This window comes from Toxorhynchites rutilus, chromosome 2 (assembly GCF_029784135.1).
Source record: "Toxorhynchites rutilus septentrionalis strain SRP chromosome 2, ASM2978413v1, whole genome shotgun sequence".
In the NCBI taxonomy this organism is placed as follows: Eukaryota; Metazoa; Arthropoda; class Insecta; order Diptera; family Culicidae; genus Toxorhynchites; species Toxorhynchites rutilus.
The window spans coordinates 313,829,042-313,853,096 of NC_073745.1; the positions used below are offsets into that span (position 1 = coordinate 313,829,042).

Here is a 24,055-nt window from a genome sequence, read left to right on the forward strand (position 1 = left end):
TTTTCGACCGAGGATTTTTCTAAGGGTGGCATTACGGCATTACAAACTCATAAAAATATTTTGTAAACATGACTTATATTTAGGGAAATACTAATTCGTTCAGTTCGTTCGTCTTTTTGTAAACCATTTAATGCTCGAAAAAAAGCAGATCGAACGAAATGCAAAAACAACTCGAACGGGATTCCGAGTGGATTTTTTCAAGTCTAACGAAATATTTCGAATCGGTAAAAAATAAATATTTTGTTCACGTGATATGTGGACAGTAGCCCTTATATATTTTCCAATATTTTTTCATACTATTATGGCGGCACAATCTAGTATAAATTAACCTAATATTTTCTAAACATCTAGCAATATTTTTTTGGTACTGGACGAGATTCCCCTGCTGCGGGGAACCACTTTACGGTACAATCGCTGCAATAACCTGCTAATGTCGCTGAACGTAATTTTACTACGTTTGCTGTAAACGTTGAGATAGATTCCTATTACTACGATCAATCCGGACCATAGATAGCTGGAAAACAATCATCATGATCATAAATGTGAAAACCATAGAATTTGTTTCACTCACTTAATTGAAAAAGGTTTGCTGAAGAAAACGAATGACAGGGCAATCGTGACAGCCTTCCGTGCGGTCGTTACAGTGGCCGCCAGCGGTGCTCCACAAGTCCGTACCAGCGTCAAAACTATCTGAATTCCTAGGTAACCCGAGAGGCTGAACAGGAAGGCATAACCGTAGGTCTCTGTTGGATGCTGGAAAAACAAACAAATAATTGAGACCAGATTTTTGGATTATTATCAAACATTTACCTGATAGCAAAATGCAAATCCCGTGAACAAATGTCCTGTCAGGAGCATGATCACACTCAAATACACGAAACCAAGCCCATACGAGTACAGCACTACTTCGTTGTTTGGGGCCTTGTACTCTCTCATCGCCTTTTCCTGTACATTCCCGATTGCGGCATCACACACCAGTGCCAGCGAAATGAGCAGCACTCCAAAGGTATTGAAATTTGGCGAAACCCGGGAATCAGCCAGCGTAAAAAGCGTCAACCCGACGCACATCGCAATGGCAGCAAGGAAATCCAACGGACCATGCTTCTTGCCCTGGATCAGAATGCTTCCGATCAGTACCGGAACCAACTTGCAGCACTTGAAAATCACCTGCGTCGGATAGTTCAAGTAACCGAGACTGGAGTTGGAAAGACCCATTGTGCCGAGGGTGAGAAACGCCAGCAAAACGTACGTTTTCATCGGAATGCAGCGGGGAACCTTTTTGCTTTCGAACGAACGTTCCATGTATCCGAAAATAGTGTAGTAACCAAACTGAATCAGCGTCAAGAACCATCCGTACGGTTTGAATCCATCAAGCGTAAAAATCAACTCCTGCAAGTAGCCATACAGCAGATACAGAACGAATACACCAGCGCAACATAGCAGAAACTGAGTCGTAGCGTTGTAATACGTTAAATCGAAGAATAGAATCTTAATTTCTTTCCGATCCCCCTCTTGGTTTGCTACATTCCGAAAGGACTGCCGGTGTGTGTCCTTGTCGCCTATGTATATCGCTTCGCTTCCGCTCCGAGTGGCGCTCGACATTATGATTTTGGTTTGATGCTCACTGCTATCCGGTGTGCTTAATTTTGCACATGGAACATAGCGTTCCGGGTCTGCCTGGTAAAATCGGTATTAATTACTTAACATCGTCATTTAATTTCTACGGAGTTTCTCAGGAAAAAAACTGAGAAAAGGGCCTGCATTCGTGGAATGCTGAGTGCTTATCGTAAACTTATCAACAAATTGTTGTCAAAACTCTTTTTTTTTTCTTGTTTGATGATAGCTGACAGTTCGGCTTTATACACTCACAAAAATATTTTGTAAATATGAGTTAATTTTAGATAAATACTCATTTGTCCGATTCGTTCACGTTCACGCAAAGCTGCATCAGCTCCTGCGACACCTGCATTTGAGCTCAGGAACACAAAAGGGATTATGGTTTTATTTGTACGCGCCTAAAAATGAGTTTCGGTCGCGATTATTTAAATTAAACTCCATTTGAATTCATTTTAACCATTAAATACCGTCAATAAATTGTAAGAAAATTAGATTTTTGTACATGTACAATGAATTCAAAATGCTATTGAGTCAAAGTCACAGATTATCTTCGAAATTTTTAAATTTAATAATGCGTATTGGTTATGAATACTAACTACCGGACATCTTTCAGAAACTCACTGAAATCGGGAATTTGGGAAACCATTTTTTTTGCTAAAAAGTTAAAATAAACCAAAATCATCATTTTACTCCCTGCGCCATCTGGTTGTAAGTCGTAGATTCGTCAATTTAGTTTTGTTATTTCATACAGGATTTTTTTTTCGTTCCTATCTTTTATTCAAACTATTTGAAAAACAATTATAATAGAATTATAGGTATAATAATCTTTCACATAGGTATACAAATAGATTTTAAGGGATTTTAATTTGAAATAATATCTGAATCTAATTGCTTTCTGATGATCTTTTCTTCTAATGAAAACAAAATAGCAAACCTCCGCGCGAGTACTGTTGATGGAAAAAGTTGCTTTTTAATATATTTTTTAATAATTTAATAATATTTTAATGGAAATTTGAAGACTTTTCCGTTCGTTCTAAAGGCAACAGTTTAATCAGTGCATTTATCTTTCCAAACCTATCCCTTCGACTCACAAAATGCGTTCATTTTTTTGTTTCTATATACACTGAATTCTTTTTTTAAGTGACAGATGCGTGCGCTCAAAAAATTTCGTGCAATTTCGAGCAAATTTCGTAAAGAAAAACCACGTAAAAAATCGCGTTAAAAAGAATCCAATGTAGCTATGCTCATGACACATCGCAACGCCTTGTTAGAGTGAAGTTCGACGCATTCCGCAGTGATGTGATAACTGCACAAAAGATTACAATTTCGGATCAAAAATATAAACATTGCTTCACTTTCGTAAAATGATACGTAATGAAAGCAGAAGAACAACAATGGCATTTGAATAGGAAAAAAAACATTGCCCGATAAGTTTTAGTGCTGCTAACGCCGTCTGTGCAAAATTCTTAAACCAAAAGAATTGCACGACACTATAAAAAATCTGTCTGCCATATAAATTAAACACAAATTCTACATGACTCGGGAATTAATTAGGCAAATGAATCGAAATTTGGCATATGGAGATTTTAGGGTGCAATAAATGATTCTATGGTGGTTAGACCCTCCACTCCCCTCTCTAAGGTTGGGGGTGGGGTGGTGGTTTGGGGCTACCATACAAATGAAACACAATTTTCTGCATTACACGAAAATTAATCAAGCATATTAAAATTTCAGGGTGCAATAAATGTTTCTATGGTGGTTAGACTCTCCACCCCCTCTCTTTAAGGAGGAGCTGCCATACACATGAAACACAAACTTCTGCATTACTCGAGAATTAATCAAGCAAATGAAACCAAATTAGGCATATTGAGGTATTAGGGTGCAATAAATGTTTCTATGGTGGTTAGACTCTCCACCGCCCCCTCTCTAAGGGGGAACTGCCAGACATATGAAACCCAAATTTCTGCATTACTCGAGAATAAATCAAGCAAATGAAACCAAATTTGGCATGTGGAGGTTTTAGGATGCAATAAATGTTTCTATAATAGTATGACACCCCTCCCTCCTCTGGAATGGAGAGAGGGTCCGATAAAAATATTTCATATTTCACCCAAAAATATTCCAACCAAACATGAACTTGAGGAAGAAATTGTCCGATTTAGGGCTGTCTTTATTCTATCATATTTTCTGTATAAAACATTCATTCCATGTAACGGAGAAATATGTTATTTGCAAGTAGTCGAAAAATCATGAACGAGAATTGTGTCTGAAAATAATCTGATATTATAATGATGAGTTTTGTTAGAAATACTAGGAATTTTACAGTAAAAGGTAAATTCAACGGGGTCGATTAGAAGATCAATCAATGAATAGTTCTGCGATTGGACTCATGAACTTAGTAGCATCATAGCATCATAGTAAGAAAACGTGAATGTTTGAAGATATTGATAACAAAAAACAAATTTTGGGCGGGACGAAGTTTGCCGGGTCAGCTAGTACCAAATAAAACAACCATCGAGATACTGCTGTTATACGTTCCGAGCACCACCTAGACTGGGTACAGACGCATATAGCGACATCAACTCGCATAGAGGAGGTTTCCGGATGCTTGTGGCCTCTCATAGATACTATCAATGTCTAATACTCATCCCATCACACCCTAGACATTTCCCCCGAACTAGTGCAAGTCAGCTACAAAGCCTGGATTGACGCCAAAGGAAAGGATGCTGTTGTATGGTAGAAATGGAAAGGAGTCGTCCGTTATGAGATGTTATGATTAATTCAGAGATTACATATAACGATCCAGAAAAAAACACCAAAATTGATCAACACAAAAGGTGGTATCGTCCATCATCACAACGCGAGATCACACACATCTTTAAAGACGCGACAAAAATGTGGGAGTTTGTATGAGAAGTTATGGTGCGTTCTCCGTATAGTCCGGACTTTGCACCGTCTGGCTACCATTTGCTACGATATCTACAGAATTTTCTTGATGGAATTACATTGGCCGACCACTGTACACCCGTGGCCGAGTGGTTAGCGTCTCACATTATCATGCCGGGTGTTCGGGTTCGATTCCCGTTCTGGCCGGGGGATTTTTCGTCAGAGATATTTCCTTCGACTTGCACTGTGGTCACGTGTATTCTAGAGCCTGCCCCTCGGAATACATTCAAGGCGTGTTATTTGACTTAAGAAATCTCAACTAAGTATTAATAAATGCCGCTAGTTAATGCATACATTGAGACGGCAAAAGTTCCACAGGGAACGTTAACGCCATTCAAGAAGAAGAAGACATTGGACGACATGAGAGCTTTCTAGTCATTTAAAAAACTATGGGTGGGTTATATCTATGATATTACCGCAAGGTTAACGTAGGACTGCCGTCAGCTTAGTATTCATTGGTGTTTCTTCAATTAGCAATAATAGCAACTCGGATGTTCCTCATTGGGTTCGTCATTAGGTATTGGGTACTGCAACTGATGATCTTCGACCAACTGTGCAACAACATTGACTGTCCACAACTCTTAGAAAATGTTCCTATTCACGTCTCTTCACGGCAGTTGAGATAAACACAGCTCATCCCGGTACCTGCGTATCGGACCGGTTATGGCTTCAATAATCCATTGGACTCATGCCTACCAGCATTCAATGACATCAGTGCACATTTTGATTTTATGACTAGCAAACCTGCTTTTAAAATAGTATTAGGAATATTAGATAGAGTAGTCTGTGTCTCAAAGCGAGTTTTAACAATAAATAAATATCACCACTGCGCAGAGCTATCTTTTGTGTGTATTGATTAAATTATTGATTAAACTAGTGAATGAATAAAACAATTTACGAATTCAATTACGCCGGAGAGCGAGATTTTGAGCGTTAATAGCTCCTAAACAACTGAACGAAATGGTATGATAAACACTTCATTCGAAAGATAAAATGTCTACGCGTTCTATACTTGTTACTTTTTGATCCAAAAACTTGTTTCAATAGTGTTGCGGCACCGGTGACGTCATAGACACAGTGTACCTGTTGCAAGTAACCGATTTGGACTTGTCAGACAGGGATAATAGATGAAAAGAAAACAAACATTCTAAAAAGTAGTTAATAGTGAGAAAAGGATTGAAAGGATCTATTGAATTTGTATTGATTGAACTGAACGAAGATACGAGAGTAAACTATTCATTTTTGAGCTGCTAACAAACAGCTGCTACAAAAACGGTTTTCTTATAAGTGATCCGAACAATCTCAAAAATGAATATATCCAGAGGAGACGGATCTAACCTCAATCCGGATGTGACACAGTATAACTGTCCGTTGTGTACTCGTCCGGATCATGATGAGAAGGAAATGGTGTACTGTGAGGATTGCCAGAGATGGTTCCATTTCAGTTGTGCCGGAGTTGAAGCGTCCGTTAAAGACGATGAGAACTGGAGATGTTCAGCATGTCGTGGAGAAGATCCGGCTGGCGGTGATTCGGAAGATGATGATGTTGTTTCCATTGAGGAGAGTATTGAAGATCAAGCCAAAGCCAGAAAATCGAAGAACAGTGCGAAATCTACCTCGGAAGACGATAAAGAGATTGCAGAGGCAATGGAGGCGATAAAGAAGGGGAAAAAGCGTTTGAAGAGGAAAATGGACCAGAAGTTGGCATTAGCTAAAGCGAAGTTAGAATTGGCGAACGAGGAGATGGAAATGCAGTGGGCTTTGGACAAGCAGATCCTGGAGATGAAGATTGTTTCAGAGAAGAAGTTTCAGAAGAAAAAGGAAATGGATAAGAAACAGCTGCAGAAGGAACTTGAAGAACTGAGTGAAAGCAGAAAGCGAACAGAAATGGAAGTGGAGAAACTCGAAAAGAAGAAGAAGCGCGATTGTCTGAAAGAAAAGGAATCTGGAGAGAAACTTCCAGTGACTTCTACACCGATTGTCGATCCGAAGCCGTCCACGTCAAGGGATGGATTAAAAAAGAAAATCACGAAAATCGAACCGATATTGGTGGTGAAGCAACCAGCGATGGAAGAAAAAAAGAAATGTGACAGTGAGAATGCTAATTCGAAGATGAGTTCGCAAGATGAACAGTCGAGCGATTCTAGCGAGGACAGTAGCAGAGGAAGTTCTGAAGAGGATCAAAAGAACAAGGATCGGAAGAAGAGTAAGCAGAAGATGAAGCAGGATGAAGTGAACCCAACAAAGGCGCAAATTTCGGCACGGCAGTTCCTTTCGCGAAAGTTGCCAACTTTCACCGGTCGACATGAGGAGTGGCCAATCTTTTTAAGCAGTTTCAACACCACGACTAAGGCTTGCGGATTTTCAAATTTAGAGAACCTGGCTCGTTTGCAGGAGAGCTTGAGGGGCCCTGCACGGGATTCAGTTTGCAGTCGACTGTTGTTGCCGGAAGCGGTACCGCAAATCATCGAAACATTGCGGATGCTAGTATGGGATGCCGCTGCTGCTGTAGAAGGTGTGTCGCTTAATTCGAAGCTGCTTAAGGGACCGGATTTCTTAACTTCGTTACCTTCGGTTGTGTGTAAGTTCCGACAGTACAGTATTGGATTTGGGGGAGACATCCGAGAGATGTTCCACCAACTGATGATTCGTCCGGAAGACAGGCAAGCTCTGCGGTTCATGTTTGATGGAGAGATCTACGTGATGGACTGCGCTATATTTGGAGCAACATGCTCGCCAAGCCAGGCGCTCTACGTTAAGGATCGCAACGCTAGTGAGTTCTTGAAGCAGTTTCCAGATGCCGTAAGTGCTATTGTAAATCGACATTACGTGGATGACTACTTCGACAGTACAGAGACCGTGAAAGAGGCGGTGAAAAGGGCAAGTGAGGTCAAGTACATCCATTCAAGGGGCGGTTTCGAGATTCGAAACTGGGTGTCGAATTCTCACGCAGTACTCCAGCAGCTAGATGAGTCAAAAACGAACCAAATGGTCTATTTCAATACCGATAAAGCTACGGGCTCTGAGCGGGTTTTGGGAATCGTCTGGGACCCTCAAGAGGATGTGTTCACGTTTGCTTTGAAACTGCGAGAGAATCTGCAACCATGTCTGACAGGCGACAAGCGTCCGACCAAACGAATCGTTTTGAGTATAGTGATGAGTCTGTTTGATCCGTTAGGCTTGCTGACGATGTTCGTCATTCATGGTAAGATGTTGATACAGGACCTATGGCGCACAGGTTGTGAGTGGGATGATACGGTCGACGATGAGAGCTTCGAAAAATGGAAAAGATGGACAGCGCTACTGCCCGATATAGAACGGCTAAGAATTCCCCGTCACTATTTCGGTGCTGGTGAATTTCTGGACTACGAATCGTTACAGCTACACGTATTCGTAGATGCCAGTGCCGGTGCATATGGCTGCGTAGCATATTTTCGGTTGTTAGTAGATGGGATTCCTCGGTGTACCTTGGTTCAAGCAAAATCTAAAGTGGCACCGTTAAGGCAATATTCGATACCACGTTTGGAGTTGATGGCAGCGGTGATGGGAGCAAAATTAGCCGAAACCGTCAAAGCAAATCACAGTTTTTGCATCAACCGTGTTCAATTTTGGACGGATTCAAGTACGGTGTATTCCTGGATTGTATCGGATCACCGGAAGTACAAAGTGTTCGTGGCTTACCGGATTGGCGAAATTCTGAGTAAGACAAACCCAGCGAATTGGCGTTGGATTTGCACGAAGCTGAATATAGCGGATGATTTGACTAAATGGAAGAACGGAAACAAAATTGAATCACATAGCCCCTGGTTCACCGGCCCTAAGTATCTATATGAAGCAGAGAATATGTGGCCATATCCGGAACCACCCAGACCAAACGTGACTGAAGAGCTACGGGTCAGCGCGTTGTTCCACAGTGTAGAGATCGCGGACTCTCTAATCGATTGTAGTCGTATTTCGAAGTGGAACATTATAGTCCGCACGGTGGCAAACGTTGTACGGTTCGTGTCAAACATTCGGCGTAAACAGCAGGGCTTACCGATCGAATCGTTACCAGTTGATCGTAGGATAGCACGGTTAGGTAGAGGTTCCGTAGCAGCAGTAAAACGTCCCTTGTCGACAGAGGAATACCAAGAGGCTGAGCGCCTTCTGTGGAAAATGGCGCAGGTTGAATCATTTCCAGATGAAGTGAAAACGTTAGTGAAATGCAGAGAAGGGAAAAGAATATCCATTGATCGTTCTAGCAATATTTTCAAGCTTTCGCCTGTGCTGGACGAACACAATGTGATGCGGATGGATGGTAGAGTACAAGAGGGAGAATTCATTCCATTTGAGTTACAGTTCCCAGTGATTCTTCCGAAAGGGCACCCAGTTACTGTCAGGCTTATAGAATACTATCATAATCTATTTGGTCATGGAAACCGAGAAACCGTAGTGAACGAGTTGAGACAACGTTTCTACATCCCAAGGGTCCGAAGAGAGCTAGAGAAAATCGGAAAAAACTGTATGCAGTGCAGAGTAAGAAAATGTAAACCGGTGGTTCCGAGGATGGCTCCGCTTCCAAATCAACGAACTACTCCTTACGTTAGGCCATTCAGTTATGTGGGAGTAGACTTCTTCGGTCCGATCAATGTGGTGGTTGGACGTCACACGGAAAAGCGTTGGTGTGCTCTCTTTACTTGCTTTGGAACAAGAGCTATCCACCTTGAAGTCGTACATAGTTTATCGTCGCAAGCGTGCCTGATGGCCATTCGTCGTTTTGTTTGCAGACGAGGAGTTCCCGTTGAGTTTTTCTCTGATAATGGGACGAACTTTGTGGGCGCCAGTAAGGAGATTATGAAGGAGATCAAATCTGATTGTTCCGAAGAGCTGACGAGTTCTAGGACCCGATGGAACTTCAATCCGCCATCAGCACCCCACTTTGGCGGAGTTTGGGAGAGGCTCGTTCGTTCGGTGAAAGAGACGATGGATGTATTGGATGACGGCCGCAGACTGACGGATGAAATACTCCAAACTACATTAACTGAAGCAGAGGACATAGTAAATTCCAGACCCTTGACTTATGTTCCTCAAGATCCAGAAAATTCGGGAGCTATTACTCCAAACCATTTCTTGAGGGGACAACCATCAAGTGGAACAGAGTGTCGCAGGCTGTCGACCAATGATGCGGAGGCTCTAAAAAACAGCTACAAGAGGTCGCAGCTATTGGCTGACCGTATATGGAAGCGATGGTTGACCGAGTATCTTCCGTTCATCAACCGACGTGTCAAGTGGCACACTGAGCAGAAGCCATTAGAAGTAGGCGAAGTTGTGTTTGTGGCAGACGAGGACAACCGGAAGTGTTGGGTTAGAGCAATTGTGGAAGAAGTTATTCTTGGAGTTGACGGACGTATTAGGCAAGCAGTGGTACGTACAGCCAAGGGAACGTATAAGCGTCCGGTAGCCAAGCTGGCGGTGCCGGAGATTCGTATTGGTAAATCTGACAAGGATCCTTCACCAGTGTTACGGTGAGGGGCTGTTGCGGCACCGGTGACGTCATAGACACAGTGTACCTGTTGCAAGTAACCGATTTGGACTTGTCAGACAGGGATAATAGATGAAAAGAAAACAAACATTCTAAAAAGTAGTTAATAGTGAGAAAAGGATTGAAAGGATCTATTGAATTTGTATTGATTGAACTGAACGAAGATACGAGAGTAAACTATTCATTTTTGAGCTGCTAACAAACAGCTGCTACAAAAACGGTTTTCTTATAAGTGATCCGAACAAATAGCCTTAAAATTGCTTTCAAAACAGGCTATTGAAATCACCAATCGGTATATAAGCGAGCGCCGCTCGGAAATCCACTCAGTTCTAATTGAACAGCGATTGGAGCATGTTGTCGCTGTTGTAGTGAAGCTCTTCGTTTATCATGAAAGCGCGGATGAACGGTGTCACCAAGAGCCCGTTTGTGCACCTTAGGCCAGAAGGGAATCCATCAGGAGGAGAGTGATGCCACAGACAGTTCCCCGGGAAGATCTCGAAGCAGTCGCTACACACACACATATATATACACGCGCGGAATTCTTTCCGTTTGGGTGCCATTCAGCATCGAGAAAGATCCGGAAAATAATCTGCCAGTTCCTCTGGGAATTTAAAAATACATTCATGTGAAAGAGCTTATTTTAATGTTTTCTATCCATGTAACACTGTGACCAAATACATTTGGTTTTGTGAGTTTTCAATCAATCGCAATTAACAAGATAGTTTCTGAAGATTATTCTTCCCCATCAGTAGGATATTTCCGTATCAAATATTGTATGCGCACGCAATCGATTATTGCTCAGTCGCCGAATGTTCCGAGCTCAGAGAGTTCATTCCTCTTTAGTTTGCCTTCCAAACTGCCATCGTAAACCACGCCTTCTCTCGATTCAATCACAGAGCACAGAGCAGCCGCTACACACACACATACACACACGGAATTCTTTCCGTTTGGATGCCATTCAGCATCGAGAAAGATCCGGAAAATAATCAGCCTGCCAGTTCCTCTGAGAATTTAAAAATACATTCATGTGAAAGAGTTTACTTTAATGTTTTCTCTCCATGTAACACTGTGTCCAAATATGTTTCAATCAAGTACTATTAACAGGTGGTTATCGAGTTAGCATTTAGCCCACCAGTGGCTTCCAGTATCGAGGAAAATGTGGAAATATCTCATCGTTACTGAAAATAATCTGCCAGTTCCTCTGGGAATTTAAAAATACATTCATGTGAAAGAGTTTATTTGAATGTTTTCTATCCATGTAACACTGTGACCAAATATTTTTCAATCAAGTATTATTAACAGGTGGTTATCGAGTTAGTATTAACCACTGGTTGGCTTCCATTATAGAGGAAAATGTGGAAATATCTAATCGATACTGAAAATAATCTGTAAGGTCCTCTGGGAATTTAAAAATACATTCATGTGAAAGAGCTTATTTTAATGTTTTCTATCCATAAAATATCCATGTAATACATTTGGTTTTGTGATTTGTCAATCAAGTGCAGTTAGCAGGAAAGCTTCTGAAGATTATTCTTCTGAACAAGGTTTTTCGTATCCTATATTGGATGCATAAAACCTTGTGCCTCCAACGTAACGCTCTCGTTTTCGAAGTCCCCCAAATATTCATTTATTCATTCATTCAGAATGGATTTAGATTCAACTTCAAACAAATGATCTCTAAATCAACGATAGTCCTACGTCACCCTTGCGGTTATACCATAGATATAATCCACTTCCTGTTTGTTGCAATGTCAATTTCCCCAGGCTCCATGGTTTTGAAGTCTGTGTTAGGGAAACATTCCGATTTGCAGAAACGCAAGCGAGTACAAAATTATCCGCTGCTTCCATCTATTTTGCAATGCCGATTTCCCCGGCTCCTTGGTTTTGAAGTCTGTGTTAGGGAAACATCCATTTATTCCAGCGATCACACCTCGATCGTTGTGCAATCATAACTGAGTGGATTTCCAAGCGGCACTCGCTTATATACCGATTGGTGTTATTTCATTAGCCTGTTTTGAAAGCAATTTTAAGGCTATTGAAACAAGTTTTTGGATCAAAAAGTAACAAGCATAGAACGCGTAGACAGTTTATCTTCTGAATGAAGTGTTTATCATACCGTTTCGTTTTGTTGTCCAAGAGGTATTAACATTCAAAATCCTGTTGCTCTGGCGTAACGCTTTCGTTTTCGAAACTTTGAACTTACACCCCAGTATAGAAAATGAAAGAACTAGTCCAACGTCAAAAATATTCTAAAATCGAACAAAAAATTAATACTTTCTAATAGAGAATTCGTTTTTAAAACTGAGTCAGTGCCACACTGACTCTGTAATAAAAAACGTTTTCAGTTTCACGAAACTGACTGAGTGAATAAAAAACGTTTTGACAACAGTTAGTGCAGCACTGAGGTTGAAACTGAACAAAAACGAATTCGCTATAAATTATCCAATATGTCCAATGCTAAGCACTAATCAAGGCGCGTAGAAGTATATCCTAAAAGCTGATTTAGACGATGCCAGTCAGCGCTCTAGTTGAAGTATCCAGTGAACAGAGAACAGACACTCTGTCCAAGTTACTTGTACCAGTATCGAACAAGTAATTGGCCTCTAACTTGAACAGAGTGTCTGTTCTCTATTCACTGGATACTTCAACTAGAGCGCTGACTGGCATCGTCTAAATCAGCCTTAAGGTAGGCCAACTTGCTAAAACCATTCTTCGGCCATCTTGGAAGTCTACTGTGTTTTGTTTGTAAAAAAAACACAATACGGTAGTGCCGAAGCTCGCTCCTGATCAGTCTGTCTCTTTCACGCTTCAAGGAAATAATTCCCCTTCTGCTTTCTTCCGTACTGTTTTCATATATCGCTCCCCTACCCAACTTAGTGACGAAACGGCCTCACCTAGTACCACAGACCCGTCTTGGCACTAATCACACCTCTAAAATTTACAAAATACATTTTCAGTACCGGGAATCACTGCCGGCTAGCACCAGCCCTCTCATTTGACAAATGTTCACGCAACACGAGCGCGTTCGAGTCGTTCGTGTCCCCAGTCCGGCGAGCAGTAGTTTTTTGTTCGTGGCCGCAAGCGAAAGTGTGTCGCGTTGGTATATTTCCCCGTCGTCGCGTTCCGTTTGTGAAAAAACGCTCTTCTCGTTGAAAAAGGAAATCGGGGAAATTCTTTCTCGTGGCAACTGGGCAAAGTTACTTCTATAATGTGCAAACAAGTTTAACTCATAGGCTGTGTTGTATAGAAATGTAAAAAGTGTGAGAGGTTTAAAGTATCCGCCTAGCGATAAGTTGAAAAGTTCTACCAGTGTCGAGCCTTTTTTTGCTCGATTGTGCGAAAACGTGAGACAATCCCGTGTGTGAGTCAGCTCGATACAGCGCTGGCATTGGTTAAAAAGTAAACGAAAAAAAACCATCCGCTTTCGTCTGGGAGCTAGCAATTTTGATTTAGCAGTGGAAACAGGCTTGCGAGCCCTAGTGGTAGTTTTGGACAGTTATTTCTCTCTATACAATGGTAAATCTGAACGGCACAGCGGACAACACGCAAGGATTACCCCCGGTGCATTATCTGCACGAATTGCCGCAGGCGGACGAGGAACGACTGGAGAAAATCTTCAACAAGCTCGACCGGGACGGGAATGGCCGCATAGACATCCATGATCTGTCCTCAGCGCTGAAGGAGTTCGGCCTGTCCCATCAATATGCGGAGGTATTTGCAAAAGGGGATTCTCTTTTTCTTCGCCAAAAATCTATTGCCACGGAAAGAAGGTCATCACATTCGAGTTGCTCGCTTACGGTTCTGTCATTTCTTTTGTGATTTGTGTTTAATTGGTTTCGGTGACATTTTTCTGTTTTTTCTTCTCTTTTGGGAGATTTTTTTTGTTTTAGGGAAAATATTTACTGTAACCAACGGTATTATGTGTACTATTGTGCCGAACCAAGTTCGACTGGGCGAAAAAGAAAACCCATTTTGTCTGGAAGAGGTGACTAGCTTGGAACGAGTATTATGGTTACCACTACCGGGTTAATTAAAAATTTGGGTATCAAAGAACAGTTGTTGAGCGGTTTGAGACCTTTAATTTGGCTGAAAGAAAACTTTATTATGAATTTTTGGGGTAAAACTAACCCATTCGCTGCCAAGCCTAAATTATATGAAGTCATTCCCATTGCCATTTATATTTTGAGTATTATAGTATTATTGTTTACCAAAACCCTGTTATGTTTTGATCATTATCTATAAGATATAAAGTATGATATTTAAAAAAAAAATATTTGTTTTTTTCCAATTTTTTTACGTATTTATATTTGTGTTTGGCCACAAAAAAATTGCTTATTCAAAAGCCTGCATGTTATAATATATTTAAAGTAGGATGAGTATACTCGTCATTGGCAGCGGGTGAGTTAATAACACCGTAAAACCACTTTTTCGAAAAATTTTCACTTCCAAAATGTTATTTAAATCTACTAACTTAGATGTTTGGTGCTCCCTTGGCCGAGTGGTTAGCGTCATAACTAACATGCCGGGTGTTCGGGTTCGATTCCCGTTCTGGTCGGGGGAATTTTTCGTCAAAGAAATTTCCTCCGACTTGCACTGTGATCACGCGTATTCTAGAGCTTGCCACTCAGAATGCATTCAAGGCGTGTTATTTGGCATAGAAATCTCAACTAAGTACTAATAAAAATGACGCAAGTAATACTACGTTGAGACGGCGAAGTTCCTCTAGGAACGTTAGTGCCATTGAAGAAGAAGAAGAAGAAGAAGAACTTAGATGTTTCACAACTATATTCTGTATTAAATTTTCTCATATTTCAAATGGAAGCAACTGAATCGTCCTACGGAGCATACTTTTTGAAGTAGAGCCAGTTTGAGGTAAAAAGAGCCTGCAACAGAAAAAAAATCAATAGCTCTGTCATTGTTGAAATTCGACCATATGCGCAGAAGGATTTTTTCATCAAATATGATCATCTATCATAATCTGAGAGATTCTGGTAGAAATATTTTTTTCATGTTAGAAAGGTATTTTTTGACTTTAAGGGGATGAATCAAAAATTTAATTATTCTTTTATATTCTAAAACGAAAAATATATAAATAAAACCAAATACACTATTTTTTTTGACTCGATTATATACAGTGAAATGAAGTGAAAACAGTATTAATTCGAGTCCGGCCTGTAGTTGTTAAAGCAGATATTTCTTAATTAAAGTTTCCGTTTTAATATTTTTTTTTTCAGATTGTTAGTTATTTGATATTAACACATCCAGTTGTACGATCATAACTTGTAATAAAGCAAAAAATTGTCACTAGGAACAATTTCAACAATTCGTTAACCCTTTCACGTACAACATCGAGTCTCACTCGTGGGTACTTGAATAACATTGGGCACTGGAACGCTCAGCAGACTAGTGAAATCACTTGATTTGTGACGTATTAAATAATACGTGAAATGACCAATTGAATATGCTACAAACATCCGGCGTAAGGTTTCAAAAATCTTTAAAAACTAAATTTTTGGAAAAAACTTCTCCTTTCAAAGACGAATGCGAGTTTTAAAGAAGCATATTTATTTTAATTTGAAAAACTATGATAAGTGTAAAAAAAAACTCCGTGAAATGAATGTGTTCATTCCCATTTATAATAGAAATGTCGGTTGCATAATTTCGGTCGTACAAATGTTATGTAGGTATAATTAATCCTTTGGGGTCGTTTGTCTGCACTCAGCCACCAAAGCTGGGCATTTTACTGCCTACTTTATCCAACCATGGAACAGTTTACACTTTTTCTAAACGAATTTTAATGTCTATTGAACCTGTTTAGAAATTAACACCGTTATTCTATGATCGGTACTCGGTATAAAAAGCTAAATCAAACGCTGGTTCAAATATGAGGAGGAATACTTTGTTGCTCGTGAATAATGTAGTTGTCGAACATATGAGAATGTAATATTTTTTCTCTTCCTATAAATTATCCTAAAGATAAAACTTGACTTTTATATATAATAATCGACATCTCGCATATTTTTGTTCTTAGCTGTCTTACTCGTTTGATTAGTTAGAAGCGTTTAGTATATGTCAAGGTTAGAATCATTTTGTAAGAACGATTTCTACGATTTTATTGAATAATAATACTCCCACTCCTAATAAACTCCTAATAAACCCGAATTTATCCACCCCACGATCTGTATAATCTGAGCTACCATATGATTCAGTATTTTAATCGTTTTTCTTGTTATTTGAAATACAGGACATGAGGTTTGTTTAAATTATTTAAACAGAAACTGGTTAGCTCTGTCGGTCAGGAACAGAATCTTCATATAAAACATCTGATGGATTTCAAAAAATCCAAGCAGAAAGTGATGCAGAATTTCTTCAGACGGAGTATCTTGAGAATGCTTTGCAATGATTTTTTCCATTTTGAATATTCTTTCATTCAGAGTATGTCTTCAAAACAATATCGTGGAAAATGTCTATTACGTTAAAAGAAAAAAAAACAATGGTCTTATTCGTTATAACTATCGTCCTGATTCCAAACGCTACATTTTTAGTCCCAAATTACACCCCAAGGCGCAATTAGCAAATCCAAATAAACAAACTTATGTCCTCTGAATACGTCAGGATTTAGTTCTCAGAATGCCACCTGGCGGGAAAATTTCTGTTTGTTTATCTGTTCTTTCCTAAAAAGACTGACAACTCCAAAATGTTGGCAAAAAGTTAAAGAAATGCGAAATGAAAATTGCTCCATTTCGCATGACTACCTTTCACCATCTAAGGGAAAAAATAACATTTGGTGGTCATTAAACTCTAAGCAGTACGCTCAATTGGCTATGTTTGCCAGAGTTTAACTTTCAGTTTCTTGCAGTAGTGTTTACAGTAGAAACTGAATGTTTTATCTCGTGCTAATGAGAAATTATTGTTTTTTTTGTCTACTATCCGGTATTCGGCCGGATAGCAAATATTGGCCAGATACAGGATTGATACTGGATATCCGTTTCATCTCTATTATTTAGTAACCGATAGTCATTTTTATTTTGTAGAAAAAAATATCATTGAATATTTATTAGTATGACCGGGTTTCCTTTAGTTGAGCCTCCTATAATCGAGCATACCGTCTTACCGACCGAGAATAAATAATTCAGTTTTGAGGAGGATGAATTAACACCTTCGTCGCTCAGAGCGATTCGGTCGAGTTTCTTGCGGGGCCCAAATTCAACTGTCGGAGCGCAAGTGAAATAAGCGGGCAACGACAATAATGAATTCGGGTTCTATTCAGGACTACTTTTCTGTTGAATCCGAATGAAATCAACCGACTGCTGATTAGAAAACTTCTAAAAATAAGTTTTCAGTCAATTATGTAGTGTTGGAAATGATAATAAAAAATGAAATTCAACCGAACGTACTAACTTTATATACTATATTCGATAGCGATGAATAACTAAAATTTCATCAGATAATATGGAATATTCTGTTCAATCGATTGCGAAGATTCTGTGAATATATCATATTGAGAACATATGTTACATTTGTGTTTGATAAACATACAAACATATTTACAGTAGGTAATGCTAAATAAAACCGTTTAAAAGTATAGTATAAAAACTATATTTTTATGTTTTTGATTTTTTGATTATTCTTCATAACCCATATTGACATTTAAGTGCCCATTCTATCAAATTCCGTTTGAAAATCCTATTCAAATTGAACGAGAAAAGTGTCACCCATATCTGGGTGACGGGGCCTCCCAGGAAATACACCCGTCACCTAGATCTGGGTGACGGGGCGATCAAAATGACAATAGAAACGGAATGAAGTTGAAGAAATAATATTCTCTGATGTTTTTTAATTATATTTTTTTTTACTTTAAATGAATACAAATATCGCCTAAAAATACACAATAGCAAAACTACAGAGACACTCACAGTCTGTGACACCGTGCGCGAGTATACGAGTTATGATTTTGCGCGCGTTGTACACGAGGGTTAAAAGAGGGTTAAACAGGGTTTAATTATTGACTAGCAGGGCCAGAAATCTTCGAAAATGAAAAATGAAGATCGACTCTACTCTCAGTAGCTTCGCTTCGACTAGAACTGCTTCGGCAGTAGCCGTCAACAAACAGTGAATTGACTAGAAAATGAATTGATTAGCGTTGACTAGCGAGGATAACTGATGAACTAGTCCAGTCAATGGTTATTCAAACTGACGCGACTAATGAATACAAATCTGCCTCTTCATTCAAATTGCGTACGCAATCTTATTTTTACGTCCATATAAAGAGGAACGAAAACCTGATTTCTGATGCAAAAAATTAGTTACCCCATTAATGGACGGTTAACTGTCTACCCATCGTGAACTCAAACCATCAAACTTAGAAAGTTATCAGATATGCTATAACGGTCCTCGCGTTAGTATTAGTAAATAGCGTGCAAAATAGCGCACACACACTGCACGCTATTTTATACGTGTGAGTATTTTAAAAAATGTGAAAAATAAAAAATCTAGCTTATGTCAAACCACGTTGAACTCAAACACCGATGCATGCATACGTGACACATGGGACAGGGAGGAACGAATTCGTTCTGGGGGAAGTCACTTCAAAATGCAATGAAGACAATTTGACTGGGAATAATGAAATGAGATAGTCGAGTCGTAGAGGGGGAAAGCGACTAAACGCCCGACTGACTGTTGGCGGAGAATTTGCATGAAGAAGCCAAAAGTCAGCCAAATAGTCAGTCAGATAGTTAGCTGACTCCTCAGTTGACTATGACTATGCCGAGCCCTGTTGTCTAGTATGTACTACATTCATTTTTTAATGTCTTTCTGATACAGTTCACGTTGGTAGACCGTAGGCTAACACTTGAACAATAAGTCGCCCGTAATGAACTGAAATGAAGCAAAGAATGTTTAATGGAATCTGTGCGAGAAGTTTAAGGTAAACAATGAGCCGAACTATATGAAAAAAACTAACATTTGTTACGTTATCGAGCAGCTGATAGACAATTTTCCCAAATCTAAGAGCAGGTATCGCCTGGGGAAGCTGGGCGTGACCTAGTATAATAAAAACTGAATAATTTATCAAACATTGTTCGAAAGTAAGTTATGAATTTTATTTCCAATTTGATTGTGAAGACATTTTTTCGTATCATGTGAACACATATGAAAAAATCATCTGGCATCCATAACGACTACCTTGAAAATCAGGGAATATCAGGGAATACCATTATTCGTATCAGGGAATATCAAGAAATTTCGTCACCAACCTGAAAAAATGAAATTCCGAAATTAGAATTTTCATTATTGCAGTAATTAGAAAGTTAATGATACCAAGCAAATACGTATTTGACTAGTTTGACCTTCTGTAAGTTTTTCAAAATATGTGCAATATAACGGGTGTTAAATAAAAAATGAGAATTTTTTCAATCACATATAAAAAAAAATTTTTTTTCATCGATTTCAGTATTTTTTATTAATAACATAATGTATTTTCTTCAAAAAAATGTCAGTGAATGTTTGAGTATGGGCCGTGGTCTGCTGTTCGACGCAACTTTGTCGCGATGCTCTCACAAGAACGTTGTACGGCACTTACGTCCATTTTCCGGATACAATTCCGGATTCTTGTAGTCAGCTGCTTCGTGTCCTTGGCCCTCCAATTGTTTTTATACACTAGGGCACTGAGTGAGCCAAAGAAATCCTCTATTACGATCTTTCGGCACGAACGGTATCTTTTTCTCCTCAAGATACGCCAGCGTCTTCTTGGCGTAATGGGAAGACGCCTTGTCCGGCCAGAAGACGTACTTTCCATCCGCGTGATGCTTCTTCAGGAACGGCAGTAGGATTTTATCGAGGCACTCTCCTCGATAGATTTGTTGGTTGATTGCCAGACCGCTCGGCTTAAACCAAGGCTTTGAAATGCCCCGGTCGGAAATGGCGATGTACAACATAACCTTTTTTTCAAACTTGTGCTTGAACTTGTATTTCACTTCAGGCGGTGTGGATGACTAGTCGCTGGAGTAGTAATTATCATTTCCTGGAATATGCGTTTTGGACAGCGGAAAATAGCTTTCGTCGTCCAGAACGAAAGACGTCCCGCGGTATTTTTTGGTCATCCACCGACACTGTGATTCAACTGTCTCAATCTGCTCCTCCGTGTACTCCGGCGACCTCGTCTTCTTCCTGCAGACGATTCCTGCCATCTTGAGGGTCCGATAGATCAATACGTGGGAGCAGCCATATTTCCGACCGGCGTCACGCAGGCTGGTTGCTTCCTTGTTGTCAAACAGCTTCCTTAACGATGTCTTCCTCTGCTTCGTCATTATCGTCACCGGACGACCACTTTCGACCTTCCGCTCTACGTTCAGGGAACCCAGGATACGATATACCGTACTGACAGGTACATTTTCTTCCTTAAAATGTGCCACCGTGAACTTTTTTCCTTGCTGGAAATGCGTTTCGTAGAACCGTACAATGCGTTCGCGGAGCACGTGCTGTTTCGACGCCATCTTTGCTTTGACTAAATTCAAACTAGCAAAACCAAACACGCCTTCTGTTTCTAGGGAGCCCAAAGAGCAATTTTCTTGGAGAAAGAAAATTTTACGCTCTTTATTTGAGTTACTGAAAGGTATTGAAAAAATTCTAATTTTTTATTTAACACCCGTTATGCTTTTAGATATATTTTTTTGTGAACTTAGTCCTTTCGAAGGGCAAATAGCGCAAAAGTAGACGGCCTTCACGTTCGCGGTGTTTTCACTGGCATTTGGCATCAGTATCTGTAGTCTGTAGTCTGTAGTCAATGTTCTTGAGACGTTCTCAAGTATCAGAGATCAACTTTCAGCAAAGAAGGCCTGAGTATTATATATTTGAACAAACTTCTTGTCTCGATGGGCGGTATAAACGTAAATTAGTCATATTGCATTGAAGCGTTGACGATACTCGATCTTTCCATCATTTATCTGATAAAAACTTGGAGGGAAAACGATTCGAAAATCTTTTGACTATTTCGATATTTGACGGGTTTTGGTAGTATCAGTAGAGCTCCAGCAGACTTATCACTGAAACAATATTGCTAGCAACATAAACAAGTTTGCTCACTATGATACGAAAAATGAACGACTTGAGAATTCTTGGAAAGGACAGGTTTACGGAACTTTTTGCCAAAAATGGTCTTCCCCAACTTTGAAAGAGCTTCTCAACTAATAGCGAATGTTTTTATGAAAACATGTGGGAGGAAAAGGTTGTGCCATGCGACAATTTTTTTTTATTCTTTATTTTTGAGACTTTCAGCCTCCTGGGCTGGTTCGTCTCAGCGCCATGCGACAAGTTAATGGTGTAATTCATCACTACTTTGGAAGGATAGCATCAATAAACATGTTGAGCTAGTTAACTCAACTAGTTCGAAATTCTCATTCTCTTTATCGTCATAGGATTCAAAGTTATTGAAACGGCTACGGGAAGAAGAAGCAAAATTTCTGGAAGTAAAACGAAGAAAATTTTGGAAAACGCACAGAAGGGACCCGAAAGATTGTAAGATAAAGTATTTCCTTAAAATCCGAAATCAAAATGAAAATTCTCATTCTGTACTAGTGTTAAGGACTCCTTCAAGATAACTTTGAACTGTATAAGTAAATCCTTTTTTAAAATCTTTTTCGTCGCTTAATGCAATGAAAAATCACAAACTATACATTTATTGGAAAACGTCTGTCGATAGCTCATAAATTTAATTGTTTAAGCTAAATAAATGTCTTAGGTACTACAGCTAAAATACCATTTGAGAATTTGATCTAGTAAAATCTAGTAGCTATTTTACAAAAAATTACTGGAAAATCAGGGAGTATCAGGGATTTTTTTTCGGATTTTGAGTCGATACCCTGAAGCAGAACAAGGTTGCCAAAAATCGTGCACAGAAACTGTACGACCAAGTTCTGACCAAGTACAATGGATCTATTTTGATGGACTAAGAAACATTTGTCACGCCTAGTTGCAAAACCGGCCTACTCCAAAAACAAATATTTGACAGGAAAGACGATTTTCTGTAGCATCATGTCACCCGTTTTGCAGCACATCATGAATTTAAAACGCGTGTTTTATATGGAATTGATCGATATTGGTGCTGTTCCTCACTACCAAATGTATCTACGGTAAAGTGACCAGATGGTCAGAGGTCTAACGCGGAACACAAAAAACCAAACGTTATGTGAACATAAACCATAGTTTAGCGAGTCTAAACTGTTAAGTATTATTTCTTTCTGAGTATCGGCACTCAGTTGTGATTTTCGGTGGTTTAGATTTTGTTTGCGCCCGAAAATCACTCGCTCAATCATAGCGTTAACGCCTGGCAAGCACGATTCAAATTCTACAATTTTCTTCAAATTACCGAATGGAATGCTCGAAAATTCCAATTCATTTTTCATCGATTTTAGTGTTAACGTATGCAATAAAAAAAATGGACTAATTTCGGATGGCGATGAAAGATAATTTATAGGAACAAATTTTCTTTAAATATTTCGTTTATTGAATCTACAACAAAAATGATTCAAGGCTGTTGATTCGCAGCAGCAGCACTGTCAAGCAACTTGATGATTTTTCCATACTGCAAGCTCCACCCCACAGCGAACGAGTTGGACATCCTGAGGCACTTTGTGTCCGCCAGATATAGCCGATCTGGTATTTACAATATCATCTCTTTGACGCTCCTTAAGCCGGGAGATCGAAGCAACCGGCCAAACGGTGGAGAAGAATCTGACCAAAATGGACATTTTTATGCGGAAGCGTCAGATTAGACCGGCCGTATCTGAGCAGCAGGCAATCACCCAGAAGGAGTAGTTTGAGGTGCTGGTGAAAAATTTCTTTCCGGCGAAAAAAGTGAAAAACTTTTTTTCGTACTCATAATGAAGGACGAGGCGTACTTGATGCTAGAATTCAACGAATGACAGGGGACCGGGTACTTTACGTTCCCCAGGTAAGCGATGACGTCGAATATATCATTCACATCAAGTTCTCGAAGAAGGTCATTCTCTGACAGACGTGAAGGGAATGTCCAAGCCGCTCTTCTTTCATATGGTGAACGGGGAGATATCTAGTACGAAGTGCTTGCCGGAGTTGGGAAGGTGATGTGGTCTTTATGCCGAACCTGGGATCAGCCTATTATGCCAAAAGATCACTGGAGGATGGATCGGCTGGAGATAAACATTGTCGAGAAGACCACCAACCTTCCCAACATTCCCCAGCTGCGCCCGATAGAAAACTTTTGGGCGAATGGTCAAAATAGAGAGACAGACGACCACCAAAGCCACGAAAAGGTAATATAACACACCGATATACATCTCTTCATCGGCCATGGTTCTGGTTCCGGCCAACTTCCGTAAGACCGCCCAGCGCTTCATTTACGATACTTCATCAAACAACTCTGCCTCTTCCTGTCGAGTATACACTCGTTCTTCTGGCTTATTTAAAACGTTAAGCCCCGACCGAGCTAGGGGACCAAAAATGAACTTTTCGTCTGGCTCACGTTGGTCCCTGCGGATCAAAAGGGGATTTTTATAAAAATCATTTTTCAATTTTGTTGCCACTCTCTAAACAAAAAGCCCAATCTCGGTGCGATGAAACCAACTTAACGTATTAATCTTTGGATGCATTAGCAGCGCTCTTGAACAGTCTGCCAAATGAAAGTTTTTTTTGAGGTTTATCCATTTAAGAAAATCAACATGATCAAATTGTGTTATTGAAATATATTGATATTGCGGGGCATTTTCGTTTCTTTTGCCAAATGCGGGATGTTTCGCGGGATGAAATCTTACGCGGGACATTTTGTTTGAATGCGGGACGTCTGGTCAGATTAATCTAAGGTCTAAAAAACCGAAAAAACGTATTTCTCAAACTTGTGGAGTTGGCCGGTTTTGCAACTAGGCGACATATGTAAAAAAGAACTTTGAATCAATTCCGTGTCAATAATATTGGCCTGATCACGAACGAACTATGAAT

The 24,055-nt window shown here is 39.8% G+C and overlaps 3 protein-coding genes across 6 annotated transcripts in view; 2 read left to right on the forward strand and 1 right to left on the reverse strand.

Moving 5' to 3' along the window:
- Positions 1 to 245: 245 nt before the first annotated feature.
- LOC129768463 (adenosine 3'-phospho 5'-phosphosulfate transporter 2) lies at positions 246 to 1,827 on the reverse strand. Its single transcript, XM_055770143.1, has 3 exons — positions 811 to 1,827; positions 572 to 753; positions 246 to 514 (listed from the first exon to the last, which is right to left on the reverse strand). The coding sequence occupies exons 1-3, from the start codon at positions 1,600 to 1,602 to the stop codon at positions 340 to 342; spliced, it is 1,149 nt and encodes a 382-aa protein (XP_055626118.1). The 5' UTR covers positions 1,603 to 1,827; the 3' UTR covers positions 246 to 339.
- A 4,044-nt stretch (positions 1,828 to 5,871) lies between these two features.
- On the forward strand, positions 5,872 to 10,071 carry LOC129767049 (uncharacterized). Its single transcript, XM_055767663.1, has one exon. The coding sequence runs from the start codon at positions 5,872 to 5,874 to the stop codon at positions 10,069 to 10,071; it is 4,200 nt and encodes a 1,399-aa protein (XP_055623638.1).
- A 3,073-nt stretch (positions 10,072 to 13,144) lies between these two features.
- LOC129765106 (calcium-binding mitochondrial carrier protein SCaMC-2) overlaps positions 13,145 to 24,055 on the forward strand; it is a 66,652-nt gene continuing 55,741 nt past the window's right edge. For 2 of the 4 annotated variants that reach the window (XM_055764975.1, XM_055764976.1), the window contains exon 1: positions 13,145 to 13,795. In XM_055764975.1, coding sequence (XP_055620950.1) covers positions 13,598 to 13,795 — 198 coding nt within the window. In that variant the 5' untranslated portion in view covers positions 13,145 to 13,597. The remainder of the gene's footprint in view (positions 13,796 to 24,055) is intronic. The other 2 variants (XM_055764977.1, XM_055764978.1) reach the window with 1 other exon arrangement.